At 38.0% G+C, this 17,315-nt stretch overlaps 1 protein-coding gene across 1 annotated transcript; it reads left to right on the forward strand.

The window, feature by feature from the left end:
- The first annotated feature begins 10,293 nt into the window (after window positions 1-10,293).
- LOC135471661 (uncharacterized) lies at window positions 10,294-16,623 on the forward strand. The gene is made up of 10 exons (XM_064750972.1): window positions 10,294-10,524; window positions 10,964-11,027; window positions 11,465-11,486; window positions 11,735-11,973; window positions 12,504-12,634; window positions 12,937-13,082; window positions 14,387-14,474; window positions 14,713-14,920; window positions 15,655-15,772; window positions 16,213-16,623. The coding sequence occupies exons 2-10, from the start codon at window positions 10,986-10,988 to the stop codon at window positions 16,365-16,367; spliced, it is 1,149 nt and encodes a 382-aa protein (XP_064607042.1). The 5' UTR covers window positions 10,294-10,524; window positions 10,964-10,985; the 3' UTR covers window positions 16,368-16,623.
- Window positions 16,624-17,315: the final 692 nt, after the last annotated feature.

Raw genomic sequence — 17,315 nt, forward strand, 5'->3', positions numbered from 1 at the left:
CGCTGTGAGTTCCAGCTCATCCTGGCTTCCTCTCCGGCTGTGCGCGATAAAGACTGCAGCAATCTGCGGATGGTCGTGGGTTTCCCTCACCATAATGCTGGCCGCCGTCGCATAAGGGAAATATTCTTGAGTATGGCGTAAAACACCAATCAAATTACGTTATGTGTGTTTCATCGTTATTGGGAGGAATGGAGAATTCATCACCGAAGAATGTGACTTTCATCTTAGAAGTACTTTATCTTTTTCCACCTATGTTTCCAGTTTAACGAAACAAATTACATTGACGAGTAATATTTTTGTATCATTGCACAGCTACATACCATAAACTAGTATTTCTTCCGAGGGCCCAATGTGGCGAATCTCTCTCTAATTTCCTTCTCCTGATGCAGAAAACGTTATTTTTATCTCGAGATTCGTTGAGATTACGGTCACAACACAATCTGGCGATATTCCAACGATATATCAAGACATTCAGTTGAAAATGTCACGCAAATCTCTCGCCCTCGACTAATTGTCACGTTGTCAACTGAATCTCACGTTCTATGAAATTATGAAAGGTGGATGCGACCAAGCTTTGTCTAACAGCTATAGGCTACACGAGCGCAGTGGTTTTCCTTTCTATTTCTGTGGTAAATTTGTCAATTTCAACCTCAGAAACATGTACCCCCTTTCACGTGGTACCATGCCATACCACTTTTGCGTTTTACTTTTCTCTACAACATACCAAAAATCAGCCTGAGCTGTGGTTGGTGGAAATGGAGTCATAGCATTTTGTTACCTTGATAAAGGGGGTGGGAAGTAACTCTGGCAAAAAAAGTTCTATGCAAAACAAAGAAAATTATGACATTTAACAACCTGTTTGTGGCAGTATTACCATTCGGTGCTCCTTCACTCTTCAGTTCTAAGACAAATCATGGACCCAACTGAGCAAATTGTGCATGTGTAACGTTAAACCTTATTGGAATATTCTGAACAGTTGCAACGTACAGTAGCGCAGGGATGCAGGGAATACCAGCATTCTAACTCCCTGTTGTTGGTGAACATTGTCCCTGTTGACATACCTGGTTACCAGTATTCACTGCCCACTCAGAGAATAACATGTACATTTTTATTTACAAATGTTGCCTCGGTGAAGAGGTATCACCCAATAGTAGCATTGTTCTGGTATAAGTAATTGACCAGATGGATTGATTTTATACAAGCATTTTCTTATCAGGGCTCTTTAAAAGAAAAACTGTATTATTTGTGATTATATCTAGAGCAGTAATAGGCATTCTGCGTTGTGACCATTGATTTAATTGTATTTTTCGCCGTACACAATACATGCATATTTCCCTTGTGAGAGCAGTTAAGTTTATGGGCGGAGAAACCAGTTGATTTTCAAATGGCACCTGGCCGTGTGTCTCATAAACCTTCTGACGTATGGCCACAGCCAAGACAGTATATATGAATCGTATTCGATCATACTATCTCACTGGTGCAGTTCAGGCGGTGTAAAGTAAAGCCTTCTATAGCACTGAACTATTGAGTACCTTTGTCTTTACTGAATATTTGCATTGTCTTGCCATATTAGTTGTACCTAGTTGTATGTGACTTTCGTTGTGCATGGGTATTATGCGCTATCCTGTAAAACCAGAATAATATTGCCAGCATAAAGCTCCCGTAGGCAATCGGAAACAACCACCATACTGCATCGCTCGTACTTGGGAATGTCTGTTATCAACCTAAGGATGGTCGTTGGTTTCCCCGGGTTTTAGCGGCTTTCCTCTCACCGTAACATTGGTCGCCGTCGTATAAGTGCAGTATTGTATGGTATGGCGTAAAACACCAATCCAATAAATAAATATATAAATCACCCAAATTATTTACCACTTTTCTTGATTTACAGATATATTTGCAGTCTATATTTATGAAAATATCCTAAAAATGGAGGTCCTCAGTGCTTTTACCATAGTTGCCCTGCTTGCTGTAAGTAGAAATATGAACAATTTCGTTTTTTTTTTTTTTTTTGTCAACTGTTTGGAGGAACGCGGTGAGTAGGTAATTAATCTCATTATATGTAGTTAGGGTTCATTCATTTAGTAGCATGTTCTAGTTAACTTATTTGATGTATTTTATTGTTGAATTCACGTCATTCTCAAGAATTTTTCACATATGCTTTGAGCATGTTTTATTTGTGATGGAAACCGGAGAGCCCGGGATAAACCACCAACCTTTGGCTAGTCAATGGAAAGCTTTCACTCCTGTGACTTACAGACAAGTTGTCTTGTCAGGTATGTTTGTTAACGAACGTTGGACTGCTCAAATGGACCAAAGAGCGTTGTTCACCACCAATTGACTATGTTAGCTAATGGCAATAACCTTTTCATAGTCATATCCAGACACTCAAGTGATATTCGATGGGAAAAACTCATTTAAGATTTAAAGCGTTCGCTAGTTTCTTTTTATTTCATTAAAATTTTCTCATGATCCTTTTGTTTTAGGTTTGCGATTGCTTAATACGTGAGTAACTTTAATTTATATTTATTGGATAAAAGACTCGTCATTTTTTAAAATAGTAAATTAAAGTAAAAAATAATCACACGCATATAGATCTTGAATCTGCATGCATGTCATAAATTTAATATTTGTCACTTTTACGCATGCTCTGATCAATTGCCTCTGTGTATGTGTGCATGTATGTATGTATGTATGTATGTATGTATGTATGTATGTATGTATGTATGTATGTATGTATGTATGTATGCTTGGGATTTTACGTCGTTCTTAGCAATTTTTAGTCATATGACGACGAGGAGTCATTAGCTGTTTGCACATACTACATATACTCTGTCTTCTTTGTGACAAGTTAAGTCCATGTCGCCAAAGTGCTGCCCCCATTGAAGTATCACGCTGAAGACACCATACATGACATCCCACCCAGTCACATTATATTGATACCGGGCCAACAAGTCCTGTTTCCTTGCTCTGGCGTCAAGGTCAAATTATCTTTGTGTACGACTTTTATTCATAGTATTCTATAAAATTTATCACTACCCGATCCCCAACGTAATAGTCCTCATTATATTTCCCAGTCAAACTTTCCAAGTAACTATGTTGGATGTGTTTGATTTACAGTTGGGAAAAGATGTTCGTTAATCGGCGGGAACTATACGATGACAGCAGAAGTTAACTTGGAAGGAGAATCCTTTGTGTACATCACTTTTAAAGACAGCGGGAATAACAGGCTTAGGAACAGTTGTGGGACCGAGGGTGGACAAATCACGGGGTCCGGCAATGAAGCTGACCCCTACTCCGTGGAGGTCATGGTCGATCCTAACATAAACATTAATGCGGGCAGTCCAGACTGTGGCCATGTAGCGGTGAGTCCCAGACAATACAGTGACGTTGTCATGATCTACTCCATATAGTCATACGATTGTTAGTCTAGGTCTAACTGGTAGCAAAAGCGTGGAAAAACGTCTGCCATTCACATCATCGTATCTAATGTTGGTAACCTGTGGAAAGTTTTGTTGGACTGCTGCAAGTACACATGGTCTTGATCTGAACACTGCAAACGGTTCAAAATTCAAAAATAACACAAAAACTTTGGTACCTATTTTTTTTATCTAAACTGTAAAAAAAAATTTTATATGAGCTTATTCACTCAGTTTATTCATCTAGTGATTAATTCATTCGATGATGGATTAATTGGGAAAAATACATTCAGTCATATTAAATCAGGTTTATTGTCTTGTTCCAGGCTGGCACAGTGCTTACATGGACGATTTTAGTGGTGTACACCGAAGGCCCTTTTCCTGGCACTACCGGACGCGAAGTAGAGCAGTTTTTGGAATGTAATTATGAGTCCTCAGAGGGAAGTCCCTCAGTTGGAATATCCGTAAACAGGTGAGAAATGTTTACCATCTCTCATTTATACAGTCCCTTTAAAACCAATGTAAACATCACTAATTGGTCTAATATGCAAACAGCTAAATTTGATGACAAAATGCAATATTCGTGAAAAAGATGATAACCAATGGTTTTAACTGGCTCCATAACCATGGTCGCAGATCGAAATGGAGCATATTCCTATCGTCAGTATTTACTAAGCAATAGCTTTATGTGTATCAAAATTGCGTCCATCATATATTCCGTTTATACGACCTTCAACAAGAATGTAGTTGTCTACCTTTTGCAGCTTTTAACATTCGCCATTTTAACATTTTGGCAAAACACGAATGCCTATAGTGGAATGGCTATAACTGACCGCTTTTCCAGGAAGAGCTCACATTTTGAATCATAACTGGGATTTTTTTTAAAGGCATTCATTCCCGATATTATGTTAACAGTACAGAGGAGCTAAAGACTGTAGCTTTGACCCAGACGACACTGACCCTGGAGTTCTCTGTAATCAAGGAAAATCTGGATGAATACGGACCTAATGAAATTTATCGGCTGGGTGACGTCGTCCGCCTGCGAATTCGGGCAGTCAATAGTAAGATTATGTAACATGGTGACGGATCATCAACGTCTACATGAACTACGGTGGCTGAAATGGTTAGCGTGCCAGCGTTGCACAGACCCAGGGACCCTTTCTCACCAATGCTGTCCAAGTCGAGCTCTTGGTGACTTCGTCCGCGGCAGTACGTGGGAAGCTGTCAGCAACCTGCGGATGAGGATACTGGGGAAACACTAGTTATATTTATTTGATTGGTGTTTTAGATCTTACATAAGAAAATTTTAGTTCACATGACGGCGGTTTCTGATCTGATTTTCTTTCATACTGACAGTGACTTCCTTTACCTGATGGAATGGGTCTTGCTGATAGTGTTTCTAATAACTAAATAAGGTTTTATTCAAACGAAACGTCATAATCTAAAGTTGATAGGAGATACGGTCCATACTGTATGTGAGTAACTTTTGGCGTCTACCTAAAGACACAATCCCTCCAACACCTGCTTTTTTAGGTCAAATGTCCAAAGAAAAGGTAGATAGTACTTTTTATTGTTATTGGTGCTAGTATAAAAAATATCACAACATTTTATGTTTAATATTGCAGATATTACAGGTCTATATGGATATAACTGTAAAGCATGCAACACGCCACTTTGCAATGATCTCACATTTCCAATGTTGGACAGCGATGGGTAAGTTAAAAAATACACACTCAAGGTGGAAAAGTTCTTTTAAATCTTTTTCTAGGCTTAGTTACGTGAGTATGTATATTTATAAGACTCTTCATTTGGTACATTTTTACCAAGAAATTTGTTTTATAATTATACGCTTATCTATAACATAGTAATATTCACTACATTTCTGATAAAGCGATAGACAAATAATTCGTTTTCATGCCACGGCGCGAGGAAACTGACGTACGCAAGGATGGAAAAGGTTTTTATGTAAGTATATATGGTAGCGCATGCCCCTGATTCGTATAGTATTCATTCTACAGTTCAGGAAGTGTGCATGCAAAAGCGAAAGATTTGTGACGTCATCATTGATTAGCATGTATGCTCCACTACTCGACACTGCACTGGCTTGAGTCCTCAGCAACACACCTCACAAATGGAAGTCGATCGGATGAACGATTCTGGAGAAAATCAAAGGACATATATACATACAAAGGTAAGTTTCCTTTACTGTTTATTGTATATTTCAGGTGTAAATATGCAGACTTTACCTCAGTCCTAGGCAGCTCCGCATCCAACTCGGACTCCAAAATGGGTACATTTATGATGGGTCATCTTGAGAGTACTTCCTTCGATTACTCCGTGTTTGCTGGTATGGCCTTCACTCAAGAATTCTATCTTTTCCGGTTTGTTGGAACACAAGATGTCTATTTCTCCTGCAATGTAGGATACTGCAATGACCCGGCGGATGACATCTGTGTAAAGGTAATCCTAATGAACAAAAATAAGCTTATTTCTTGGTACAGATGGAATGTACTCAATGACGTGCCACACAGAAAGCAAAACCAGAGCAGCAACGACAGTGTGATAGTTTACCTCAGTTAGAGTATTATACTAACTGCTCACGTAAATGCTTAAATAGTAGGAAATTACACGCCCCTTATCACCATGGCTTTAGCAGAATTAGGTAAAATAAAAAAACGCAGTAATGTTAAGACATGTGCCCATTTTAGCATCATTTCTGTTCAAGACTTATGTGACCAATCATGATGAATTTTTACATACTCTATTGGACATACTTCAGGCCGAAACCTGCCCCTGGTTATTACAGGCTTTTTTTAGTGTACTTATCAATCGGTACAGAGAAAAGTAAAATTAAAAGTTAAAATATCTCCATATACTTGATTCCTTAAAATTAAGCGTTAGTTTCATCATCACTTTGGTAATATGTCCAGTGTACCTGTGCAGATGGGCTGTCACGATTATTTCATAATTCAGTGCTTTCTCGCTCAGTTATCAAACCGAAGACACTGGGAAGATAGATAATAAGCCGCCTCTTACAGGGAATGACATGGTTAAACAACTTTCAATCTGAACAATCTGCGTTTTACTTGCCTTATGATCATTAAGACTACAGAGTTACATGAAACAATGCAAATATAACAAGATTGTTCCAGTGGTTTACGTGCGTTGTCCTTTTGTTTCTCTTCGTAGCACTGCGGCAATGGAGGACAGCGAAAGAAAAGAGGCACTTCTGTCGAAGTGGATGACCGGCTTGTTGCAGTCGTCAGCGTTGACGGAGAAAAGCAAGAACTCACTTTAGGTAGAGCTAAGGCTATGTATTCTTTTATGGTGTCATTTGTCATCTTATTACGATCTTCACACTAACTTCACCAAATCGGGATAGACAGTGTTGGCTCTTCTTGACAATTGTTATTGACCAACATATTTTACCGTTTGTAGTCATGTATTCGTTTGAGTCGGGTTGTTAAAAAGTGTATTATTCACCGCGCTGTTAGTTGTGGACCGTGTGCAAAATATACATATTAAATAGAGATGACCTTTTAAACAACATTGAGTGCGTCACGCAACACACCGGCCGGTACGTTTACCTCCCGGAGTAATACTATTTCATGCCATTATTTCTACAAATAATTGATTTTGAGTTTGTTTACATGTTAGTTTAACTTTTATAAGTTATATTAAGGTGAACTATCGGAATTTTCTTTAGTGATAAATGTGTTATTTGGCACAGTTTATTGATATCGCTTTTGTTTCTGACATTTTTGTTGTTTTACATGACCTCTACAGAGGAAGCGAAAGAGAATGGCAGCCTGAAATATACCGTTTTTGCTTCATTTTCTTCCTTGTTTGCTGTACAATATACTTTAAGACCTTCGTCTTGGTGTTTGTTGTGCAAACACCAACCGCATACCACTGACCCTTGTTTCGTACCGCGTCAAATCCCAAGAAAGCGCGGTACGAAACAAGGGTCAGCGGTATCGATAGGGGTATCACCATTACGGCGGTGTTTAACCCTTACGCTAATACCGGTATTAAGTCATATCATACATTTACGATTTTAACAAAATCTGGGAACCAATTCAATTGTACAGAGTCCAAATCGAATAACAGCAGTTCTGATTTATATTTAATATATTGTTACACAATAATTTTTGATACAAAGTACAAAACTGAAGACTTGTCTTAAAGTTAATTGAGGTATTATGTCTTCATACAATTTTGAACATCCGGTCCTCGGTGTGTAACGGCAGCCTCAAAAACTGTTTACCTATATAATGTCTGTCAGGTTTATGGGTGCAGGCTATGGGTCGTCAGACACCGGGATCACGAAGCGGTCTTAGACTAATACAAACATTTCAAATTACTTTAAAATTGATATTTCTGATGTAGCAAGGTCAAAATATTCCATGATATCGTAAATTCTAGGTAAGTTATTGTACAACAAATTTCACACAAATAACACAAAAGAACAAAACAAATTTAATAATTAAAACTTTGACTTAAGAGTAGGATTGCTCTGTGATCCTGGAGCAAGGTACCTTACAAATCACCTAACTCAAAGTCCAGGTCGAAACAGTGAGTGTTGTTGACATCATTTCACCTGTTTTAAGACAAATTTTATTGGCTTACGATATTTCGATGTGATATTTCATGTAAGTGAAAAGACCTGGCCTCTATTGAATGGACACATGCTTATCAATTTACTGTTTAGATACCGCACCTGATGGTCTTCTGAGAAGTTATTTTAGTTGCTTATGTGTTGTATTTGGCATAGTGATTAAAATACTAGTGCAGCACAATAACCTGGGAACCTCTCACCAGTGCGGTCACTGAAAATTCATGGTGGCTTCCTCTGTGGGTCATATGTGGGAAAGTCTGTCAGCAACCGGGGACGAGTGGTCGTTGGCTTCCCCCGAGCTCTGCCCGGTTTTCTGCTATCATAATGCTAATCGCTGTCTCATAAGAGAAATATTCTTCAGTACGACGTAAAACAACAAAAACAAAAAATAAAGAAATAAAGAAATCTGTGTCTTGTTTAGCAATAGACAATCGTTTGCTAAGAAATCTGCGTATTTATTCCTACTTGACTCAGATAATCCTGGCGGCAAAAATAATTATATCCTTATATTTCTGTTAATATCACAGGTTGGTAAGCTTTATTGCTTCATTTCAGATTACCCAGTTACGAGTGAACTTCAGGATGATGGAAATCGAAGTGTTGAGACCATCAGCTGCATGGAGACACCAGAGTACATCGGTGTTATGGCCACACTTGGAACTATGGTACTGGCCACATCCATCCTGGCTCTGGTCTTTGGGATGAAGGTCTCAGGAATGAAGCCTTAATACCAAATCCACAGTTATTCATCTCGCAACTCATCTATTCGGAGATCGTGTACTTTAGGACATGGTTCCAATATATATGTTTTTAGGCCTATGTCCTCATTCAACGCTGTTTAGTTTTTATATTTTTGGTGTAAACCTTGCAGTGATCGGGCGCTTGCAAGTGACTGAGGAAATTTCCACATATTACGCGCCTCCTCAGTGTACATCTATATATATGACGAAGTCGTCTTAAGATTCGGAACTTTAACCAAGTTTAAACGAGTTTTGTTTGTGAATTTAGTTTAAACAACACAGGCAATCTTTTTTATTCTAGACGCCCTACAAAAAAGCCGACTAATGTGGCGCTCTCTTACGGTCAAAAATGTTATTTGTAAACATTTAGTTTCTTATTGAAGTTCCTAAGCAATCAGTTTGAATTATCGGAGCGCTTGCAAAAATTCAAGTCTCAAGTGTTGTTAGAATCCCAAATCGCTCTATACGATTTGCTATTAATTGTTGGTCCATGTGAATTTTATAGGATATATTGAGTGTGTTTCTGGAATATCTTCATGTATTTAGAACGTACGAAACCCGAATGACTGCAAATAATCTGTCACATAAACCTGAACTTATCAAAACGTTCACGGATATTGAGACTAGTATTTATGTTTACGGTCTCTGTCAAGTACCAGTGCTGTTAAAATAAAATCCATTTACCTTTTTATGGTTCGTCTTGGTAAGAAAAAGGGTTGTAATGATCCACTATGTCAAATAAATGATAAAATGTTATTTATTTATTTCTTTATTTGTTTCTTTATTTATTTCATTGAAGTTTTACGCCGTGTTCAAAAATATTTCATTTATACTACGGCAGCCAGAATTGTGGTGGGAGGACCTGAGACTTTACCCAGTTAATTGTTTGGTTAAAAACAAAAATTCCACTGAACGGTTTTGAAATGTGTTTAACATTAACTCGGTTGTATTTATTGCTATACTGATTGCAATACTTAGAAGCACAACTTTAAGGTCCCAGTATTTAATCTTATTCTGATAACATCTATATTTATGTGATAGGCATTCAACACATTGTCAGCATTGTGGACGGAGGAAACCGGTATTACCTACAGTATACCACTGCCCTTTGTGAAGTGGGAAAATCGGTTGTCATGAGATGACTTTACAGGAAAAAGCCAGAGGATAGACTATGTACGCAAATACATGAGCAAATGTGAACCTATCGCTCTTTCGTCTTGGTTTTCAAGGCTGGGTGTGGTGAGACAACTGTCAAAGGCTTATTTACTTACACACTTCGTTCTCTCCTTGCAGGTTTTCACAAACCTAACAATTTTGTCTCCGCTACGACACGTGTTCTGAGATGCTTTGTGATTGAAAATAAAAGTTCTGTAAACCTTAATATAGAGTATCTCTCAAACCACGGCGAGTTCAGGTCAGGTCATGTTATAATCAAGTTACTTATATACAGAGTTTTTAAAAGCACCATACACCCGTCTGAACAGGATCTTGGCACATATAGCTTATTCAGGACATCTTCAATAAAAGACTCAACGGAGTGGAAAGGGTGTACGACATACAGATACATCAAGCAGCCTGTGAATGTTTCCTGTGTTGGAAATACAAGTTTATCACTTAGAAGAGCATATGACCCAAGTTGTGTTGTACGCAGTGATAGAGGTGATCGAATAACTGTGTGTCCTGTGCGCCATGGGCCTTTTCTAATTCAAGGTGTAAACTAGCGAAGAACAACGGGAAGGTTTAGGTGTCGGTAAGTTTCACCGTGAAGTATTTTCTTGCTCTTTGGCTGACTTATAACAAATGTAATTGATTGTCACCTGAATTCCAACGCTGGTTATCAGATTAATACACATTTTATTTGATTTGAATACCTAAGAATATTTTTGTTTATGCAAACATTTGACATTTGACAAATGATGGATTTTATTTGCATTAAACCCAGTAGAAAATGATTGGATTATTACCGCTATATACAATTCATTGAAGTAATTGCCCTTAGCAATGCATACCAACATTCATTCTTTAATCGTTAACTAGGACAGTATCACGATTTAAAATAACCGCTTCTTAGGTTGCTTCCCTACAGTGACATTCTGAAACAAGGTATTTTTGCAGATGTTGTCATTATCTAAATAATTTTCTGTGCCTACATTTGATTTAAACATTTGCTCTGAATCTTTCTATTTCAGTTTTTGTCAGGACTGCACCAAAATGGACCTGTATACAGTCTACGTTTTCGTGTTTCTTTTTGTGGTAAGTGCCTTTGTGCAAACCATGTCTTCACGTACTACATACGATATTTATTTTTTTAACCCTTCATCTTATTACTGTAAACAATAAATCTATGTTAAACATATGCTATTCTAAAATGAACACTTGTAGAGTAGTCATCAAGTGAATTTATAACGAGATATTAATATCAATTACTCTCCAAAGGCTTATTAATAAGAAACAGGCGTATAGCATAATATTTTTTATCAGTCGTTAGCAGATCAATGAACACTCAAAATATCAATTCTTGTGGCAATCTATAACCCCAAAGTTCATAATTCTACTTTAATACCCCTTCCTATTTAGTAAGCAAACAGTGCATCTCATATGGAGACACAGTGTATTTGAATGCATGACTTTTCAGAGGATTAATTGAAGTATACTGAGATATTCTTCTTTATGTTTTATTTACGTTGCAGACAACTAAAGCATTACCGAGTGGTAAGTGAGCAAATTCATTCTCCGTGATCTGTTCGGACTGACGTTATGAGATTTTTTCCACTTTTGAATACAGGACTGAAAATGACTTCTCAAATTAAAAATGAAGTATAATTTTTTTCCCTAAAATTTAGTCTTACACTATTTTTGAACAGGAAATTTGATTCATTTCTTTATTTGTATTCATCTCCCGATTTTTATCAGCAGATGCAATTCACCTATTAAAACGATCCGTCAACTTCTGTTCACAGTAACGGCTGAGTGCTCGGAAAACATGGGTAATTACGTCATGAAAGCAGAAGTGGTCATTCCAGACACAGACCCCTTTGAGTACATTACATTTGTTAAAGATGGACAGGAGTTGGACGGCTGCAGCACACAAAACGGACAGATTACAGGAACAGGAACAACTGGCAACCCTTACACTATTACTATTACCATAGACCCAAATACTCCTGACGTCGGTTCCGTTGACTGCGGATTTGTGCGCGTAAGTTGTCACTACATGCAAACACCACCTATTTACAGTCAGTTGTAAGCATGCATACAGCTGGGAAACATTCAGAGCACAACCAAGAGAGGTTCCTTGGGGCTGTCTGAGATCGAGACATGCCAAATACATGCATGTCTGTAGGATTTTGACGCTCTGTCTGTGTAGAATAGAACTAACACTGACACTGTGTTAGTTTTCTATCAGTTTTTGTCTGTATTTGTTAGCTTCTGCTTTAGGTTCGTTTTTAACATTGTTCAGCTGATAAGTTCCGTAGCGGATATATCTATCGTGCTGCCTCACTGGAACACAATGACAAAGACACGGTTGACTGGCCTAACTGCAATTGTTCCTCATTGTGCAGCCTAGCTTGCGAATGACTCATATAACCATGTAGGGCATCAACATGATGCTCTAGAACAGAACCATGTAAATATAGTAACCATTTCCACAAAATGTGCACTTTGGCACTAGAAACACATTTGAAAGCTGGGGACAACACCATTGAAAATTTGAACAATCTGTTTTAGGTGGACAGAAACTACACCTGGATATTGAAAACTGTGCAAACAACGCCTCCAGTTGGAGAGGGTTTGACTTACAATTTTCCTATCAGATGCGATTATAGTGATCCTGCCTCTGTCATTATGGTCGACGGCACGTATGTACAACTTCTTTACACTTTCTGAACATATTACATCCCTGTCTTACTGCAAATCAACAGGAGAAATAGTGAACGAATTTGTTATATATATACATACACCATTTCCATGCTGTTGTACAGATGTATACATTATTTTATCGCATGCATAACAAAATTGCGTAAATTAGACCTAGTGTTTTGTGCAACAGCAGAAGAAATCTTGGTAATGCAATCTGTTGTAAATGGAGTACCTCTATCAGATATTTTCGCGGCAATAATAAATAAACTTTAAATTAACTTGATTCTTTAATATTTTTTAGAGGCGAAAACGTTACACGAGTAGAACTGAATCACGTAACTAAGACCGTAGAGCTTAGCGTTGTCAAGGATGACATGACAGAATATGCTGCGGGTGAGCCTTACATGCTCGGTGACAGGGTACGACTAAGAATTCATGTCATGGAAGGTAAGTAATACGCATTCTGTTACCAATGTCCCCCACTAAAAAATCTGTGTCAGCCTTTGCTTCTAATAATAGTTTATACACAGGCATTCCGGTTATCTAAAATATGTACAGCATGACTAATATCTTTCCTGAAACAATTTTATTGATGAATGCTGATTAAATAGTTTCACTCGAGGACACGTGTGGTGAGGCTAATTTACGATAAAATTTTATTCAAATTAATTCGTTTGCTTCCTAATTCTGTAAATTTAGAGTTTAGAGTATCCATTTACAATGATAAATTACAGCATGAACAACTATTTCAGTGAGTACATAGTTTAAGCTATCACCTAAGCGCTAGTTCTAAATATTTAAAGAAGGGAAATTAATAGAAGTGTACACGTGATGTCTTTCTAGTTCAGTTTTTTAACACCTCGGCCAATATTAGCCTAAGGGTATTATAGCTGTTGTGGTCCATCTGGCCGTCAGGCTATATGTCCAAATTCTTGTTAATACGATATCTCTGAACAGTTTACGCCAAGTTCACCAAACTTACACCACACTTTAATACACTTTGTTATGAGGAAGAACCCTATTGATTTTCTGCCATATTGAATTATTTCTTCATTGGTGTCATTAAAGTTAAATTTTATGAAAAGCTTGATAACACAGTATTGCTGGAAATTCGCCTTTTTGTCCGCCTGAGCATTTAACAGTAATCTGTCTTTTGAACAATAGGATTTAAGCACATTTGCGCATTGAGTATGAACTCTTTTATTTTTCCCCGTCTGTCGTTTTGATTTAAGGCTGGAGTTGTGAGTGCATTGCATGGTATCTTCTTTGACTTTTACTTCCTTAATTTTTCTTAATGCACTGTGTTATCTGTAGAGCTTCATTGCTTAACAATTCGAGGACATTCTCTCAGGTGATAATGGAAGTCGGATTGTTCAGTTTGCTTTATTAGTACTCTCTTGGGCGCCTTCGGGCGTAGGTCACTAATGGCTTCTCTGGGAAATCTGGAACGGAGCTCACTAATGGCTTCTCTGAGAAATCTGGAAGTGAGCTCACTAATGACTTCTCTGAGAAATCTCTAACGTAGCTCACTAATGGCTTCTGTAAGAAATTTGCTAGCCTTTGACTACTGATGTCACAGGCTCTGTGTGAGAAGTTTATCAGACACTTAGCAGACTGAGGTGATTTTCCTTGGACTCCGTTTGGTTTTCTCAATTCATAAACTTTACCAAAGGGATGTAGGTGAGACTTTGTTTAAAATGGCGTAAAACATTGTTGAAATTTAAAAGAAAATATCTCGTTTTCTTCCTCAGATGGTACGGGAGTTTATGGTTACAGTTGTGATGCCTGTAACACGCCGAATTGTGGCGACCTGGTCTATCCACTTGTTGATGAGGAAGGGTGAGACATTGAACGTTATACCCGTCATTAGTTTCTGCGAAATTATTTGCTTTGAAATACCTGCAAATCCATTTAACAGGTAAAAAATGTAACTGAAAGCCTTATAATATAAACGACTACTACAGCAATGACAGTAAACCCAGAACAGCTTTCAGTTCACATCAGCAAATTTATAAACAACATCACCATCGCCAATATAGGGATATTACATTCAGTGTTGCCTGATTTCTTTGTACAGGTGTGAGACGCCGTCATTTGCATCAATCCTTAACGGTGACGTCGCAGACACTCCAGTCGGCACGTTCATGGTTCCGGGTAATAACGGGTTAAAAGGGATGGCTTTTACTAGAGAATTCTCTCTCTTTCGCTTCGCTCTTACAAGTGAAGTCTACTTCAGATGCAACTTGGGATACTGTGAGGATGAAGCCAATGGTTTCTGTTCAAATGTAAGTATGTGTAACACTAAATGAATAGAGCATTCGTATATATATATATATAGGTCAAGTGACTTTCAAAGAAAGTCAAAATTGATTTCTTGAATTTTAATAACCATTTGCTGAAAAATACCTTGTACGAAAAAGAACAGATTCGAAATCAGCTAATCCATATCGCGTACTATTTATTTGAAAACCCAAAAGTCTTTAGCCACGTGAAATAATCTACGAGTGGCAAGCCACTACATATTTTTTACAGAATACAGACTGCAACTTTTGCAGTCAAGCATGGTGCTTAATTGCACGTTCAGTGTAAATGCATTCCATATTCTGTGGTTCTGCGGCCTTGATATACATGTCGGCAAAAGTATGCTTCAAAAAGAGACCAGCGGATGGTTGTGGATTCCCCCAGGGCTCACCCCACCATAATGCTGGCTGCCGTAGTATAAGTGAAATATTCAAACACATAAATAAATAAAGCGAGGAATAGTTGCTTTAACAGTTAGAAGGAATATCTAATTTCTAAACTTTGTGTGGCATCTTGAAAATGAATACAAGTATGACATTGCCTGAAAATATATAAGTAAACGCTTAGCCTAAACAAAACGTAAGAACTAAGTCCAATAAAATAATGCAAAGTAAAAGTAATACAAAGCCACCAGCATTTATTGATTTCGTTCAGGTGAACGCACTACTGAAAGGACAGCCAGTCGGATAAATTAATTACTTTTTACTTTTTTTTATAGCACTGTGCTGTGGTAAGAGGTCTCCGAAGGCGAAAGCGGTCTTCCGATAGGGTCATTTCCGGTGACTGGATGGTTAGCGTAATAACTGTGACTGGAGAAGATGGAGGGCATGTCATTGGTAAGTCTAAATATGAAACTAAATCATACACAGGAAAGGTCCATTTTCCTCTATGATATGAAACCCCGAGCGTAGGAATAAAAATGAGCTTGAATAACAAACGTCTTAGGTGCTTAAGTCGGCCATGAGTCATGGTATGGTGTCACACCGTTGAGGTTCTTTGCAAGTCAAGAGAATGAGCTTCACCGTTAAGGTCTGTTGTAAGCTGATGTATGGCGCTTCATCTTTCAAGTCGCCTGAAGTCAAGGTACGTACTGCACCTTTCAGGTGTTGTGGGTCAAGGTATAGCACTACACCATTTAAGTCAGTTGTAACTCAAGGTATCTTATAAATACCTTGTTTCCAGACAAGGTACGGTGTCAAACATTTCAAATCTGTTCTGAGTCAAGGCGCAGTGCTACATCGTCCCTTTAAATTTCTTTCATATCTGTTTGTTACAGATCACCCTGATCGACCGAGCATTGGAGACTATTCAGAAGTGAAGCATTGTTTGCAGGAGCCTGAATACATCGGAGTACTTGCCGTTTTGGGAACAGGGTTTCTAGGATGCATTGTGGTTGGATCATTAATAAGCCACAAGCTGAACTTGAAATAAAATTTAAAAATGCAAGAAGAATAACGGACATAAAAATCTTTTAATGTAACTTTGAATGTTATATGTACACATGTAACTATATTTTACTTACCGTGGGCAGGACTGGATATAAAATGTGAACATGTGATCGATTTTTAGGACTTGCAAAAACATTTTTGATTTATTGTTTCCATTGTCGCTACATTTGCATTACTTTCTTCTATGCCTTGACTAAGAAATAATAAAGTTTACCTCAGTCACAAGCAGGCTAAATCTATGATGAACTTCTGTTACTTCAACAACATCTTGTTATGGTGTTTACAAACGGGCCTTACGAGTTCGTACTGTAGGTATGAAGAGACAAAAGAGTTTTGTTGTATAATTTATGTGCATGTCCAACAAGACAAGCAGAAGAGAATGGAAATTTCGTGATGACCGGAAGATACAGGATCAACTATCTTCTAATGAACCGCGATGCCGTTCATCCAGAACATGTTTCCCCCATAAAATTGCTTTGACAGTTACTTGCCAAATACGAACACAAATATGAACTAAAGACATATCACCACAAAAACACATAAGGAATCCGCAATACCATTTCTGACTTGAACTGAACACCAAAAGGGGGTCTGGATATTGTGCAGTTCAAATGTGGGATTATAAGGTTATTGGCAGCACGAGTGTGGTTCCACTGATCGAACGATGCACGGCCTACTAGTGGTATTAAACGGTAGATCCAATGGATCTGTGACTATCGGGTGCAAAATATTAGGCTTTAAACGCTGCCATTGTTACACCTATGTTCATGGTGTAAATATGAATGTGCTGTAACGTAGTGGATGAAATGAATTTTCTTCTGACTCCGATGAGAGCAAACCTCTTATACCGAACCTAATTTCGGTAAATCGGACCAGTGCAGTGATTTGTGTTCGGCAAGGTTTGTCTCCCAAAGAAAGACATTCTCAAAAA

This window comes from Liolophura sinensis, chromosome 7 (genome assembly GCF_032854445.1).
Source record: "Liolophura sinensis isolate JHLJ2023 chromosome 7, CUHK_Ljap_v2, whole genome shotgun sequence".
Classification (NCBI taxonomy): domain Eukaryota; kingdom Metazoa; phylum Mollusca; class Polyplacophora; order Chitonida; family Chitonidae; genus Liolophura; species Liolophura sinensis.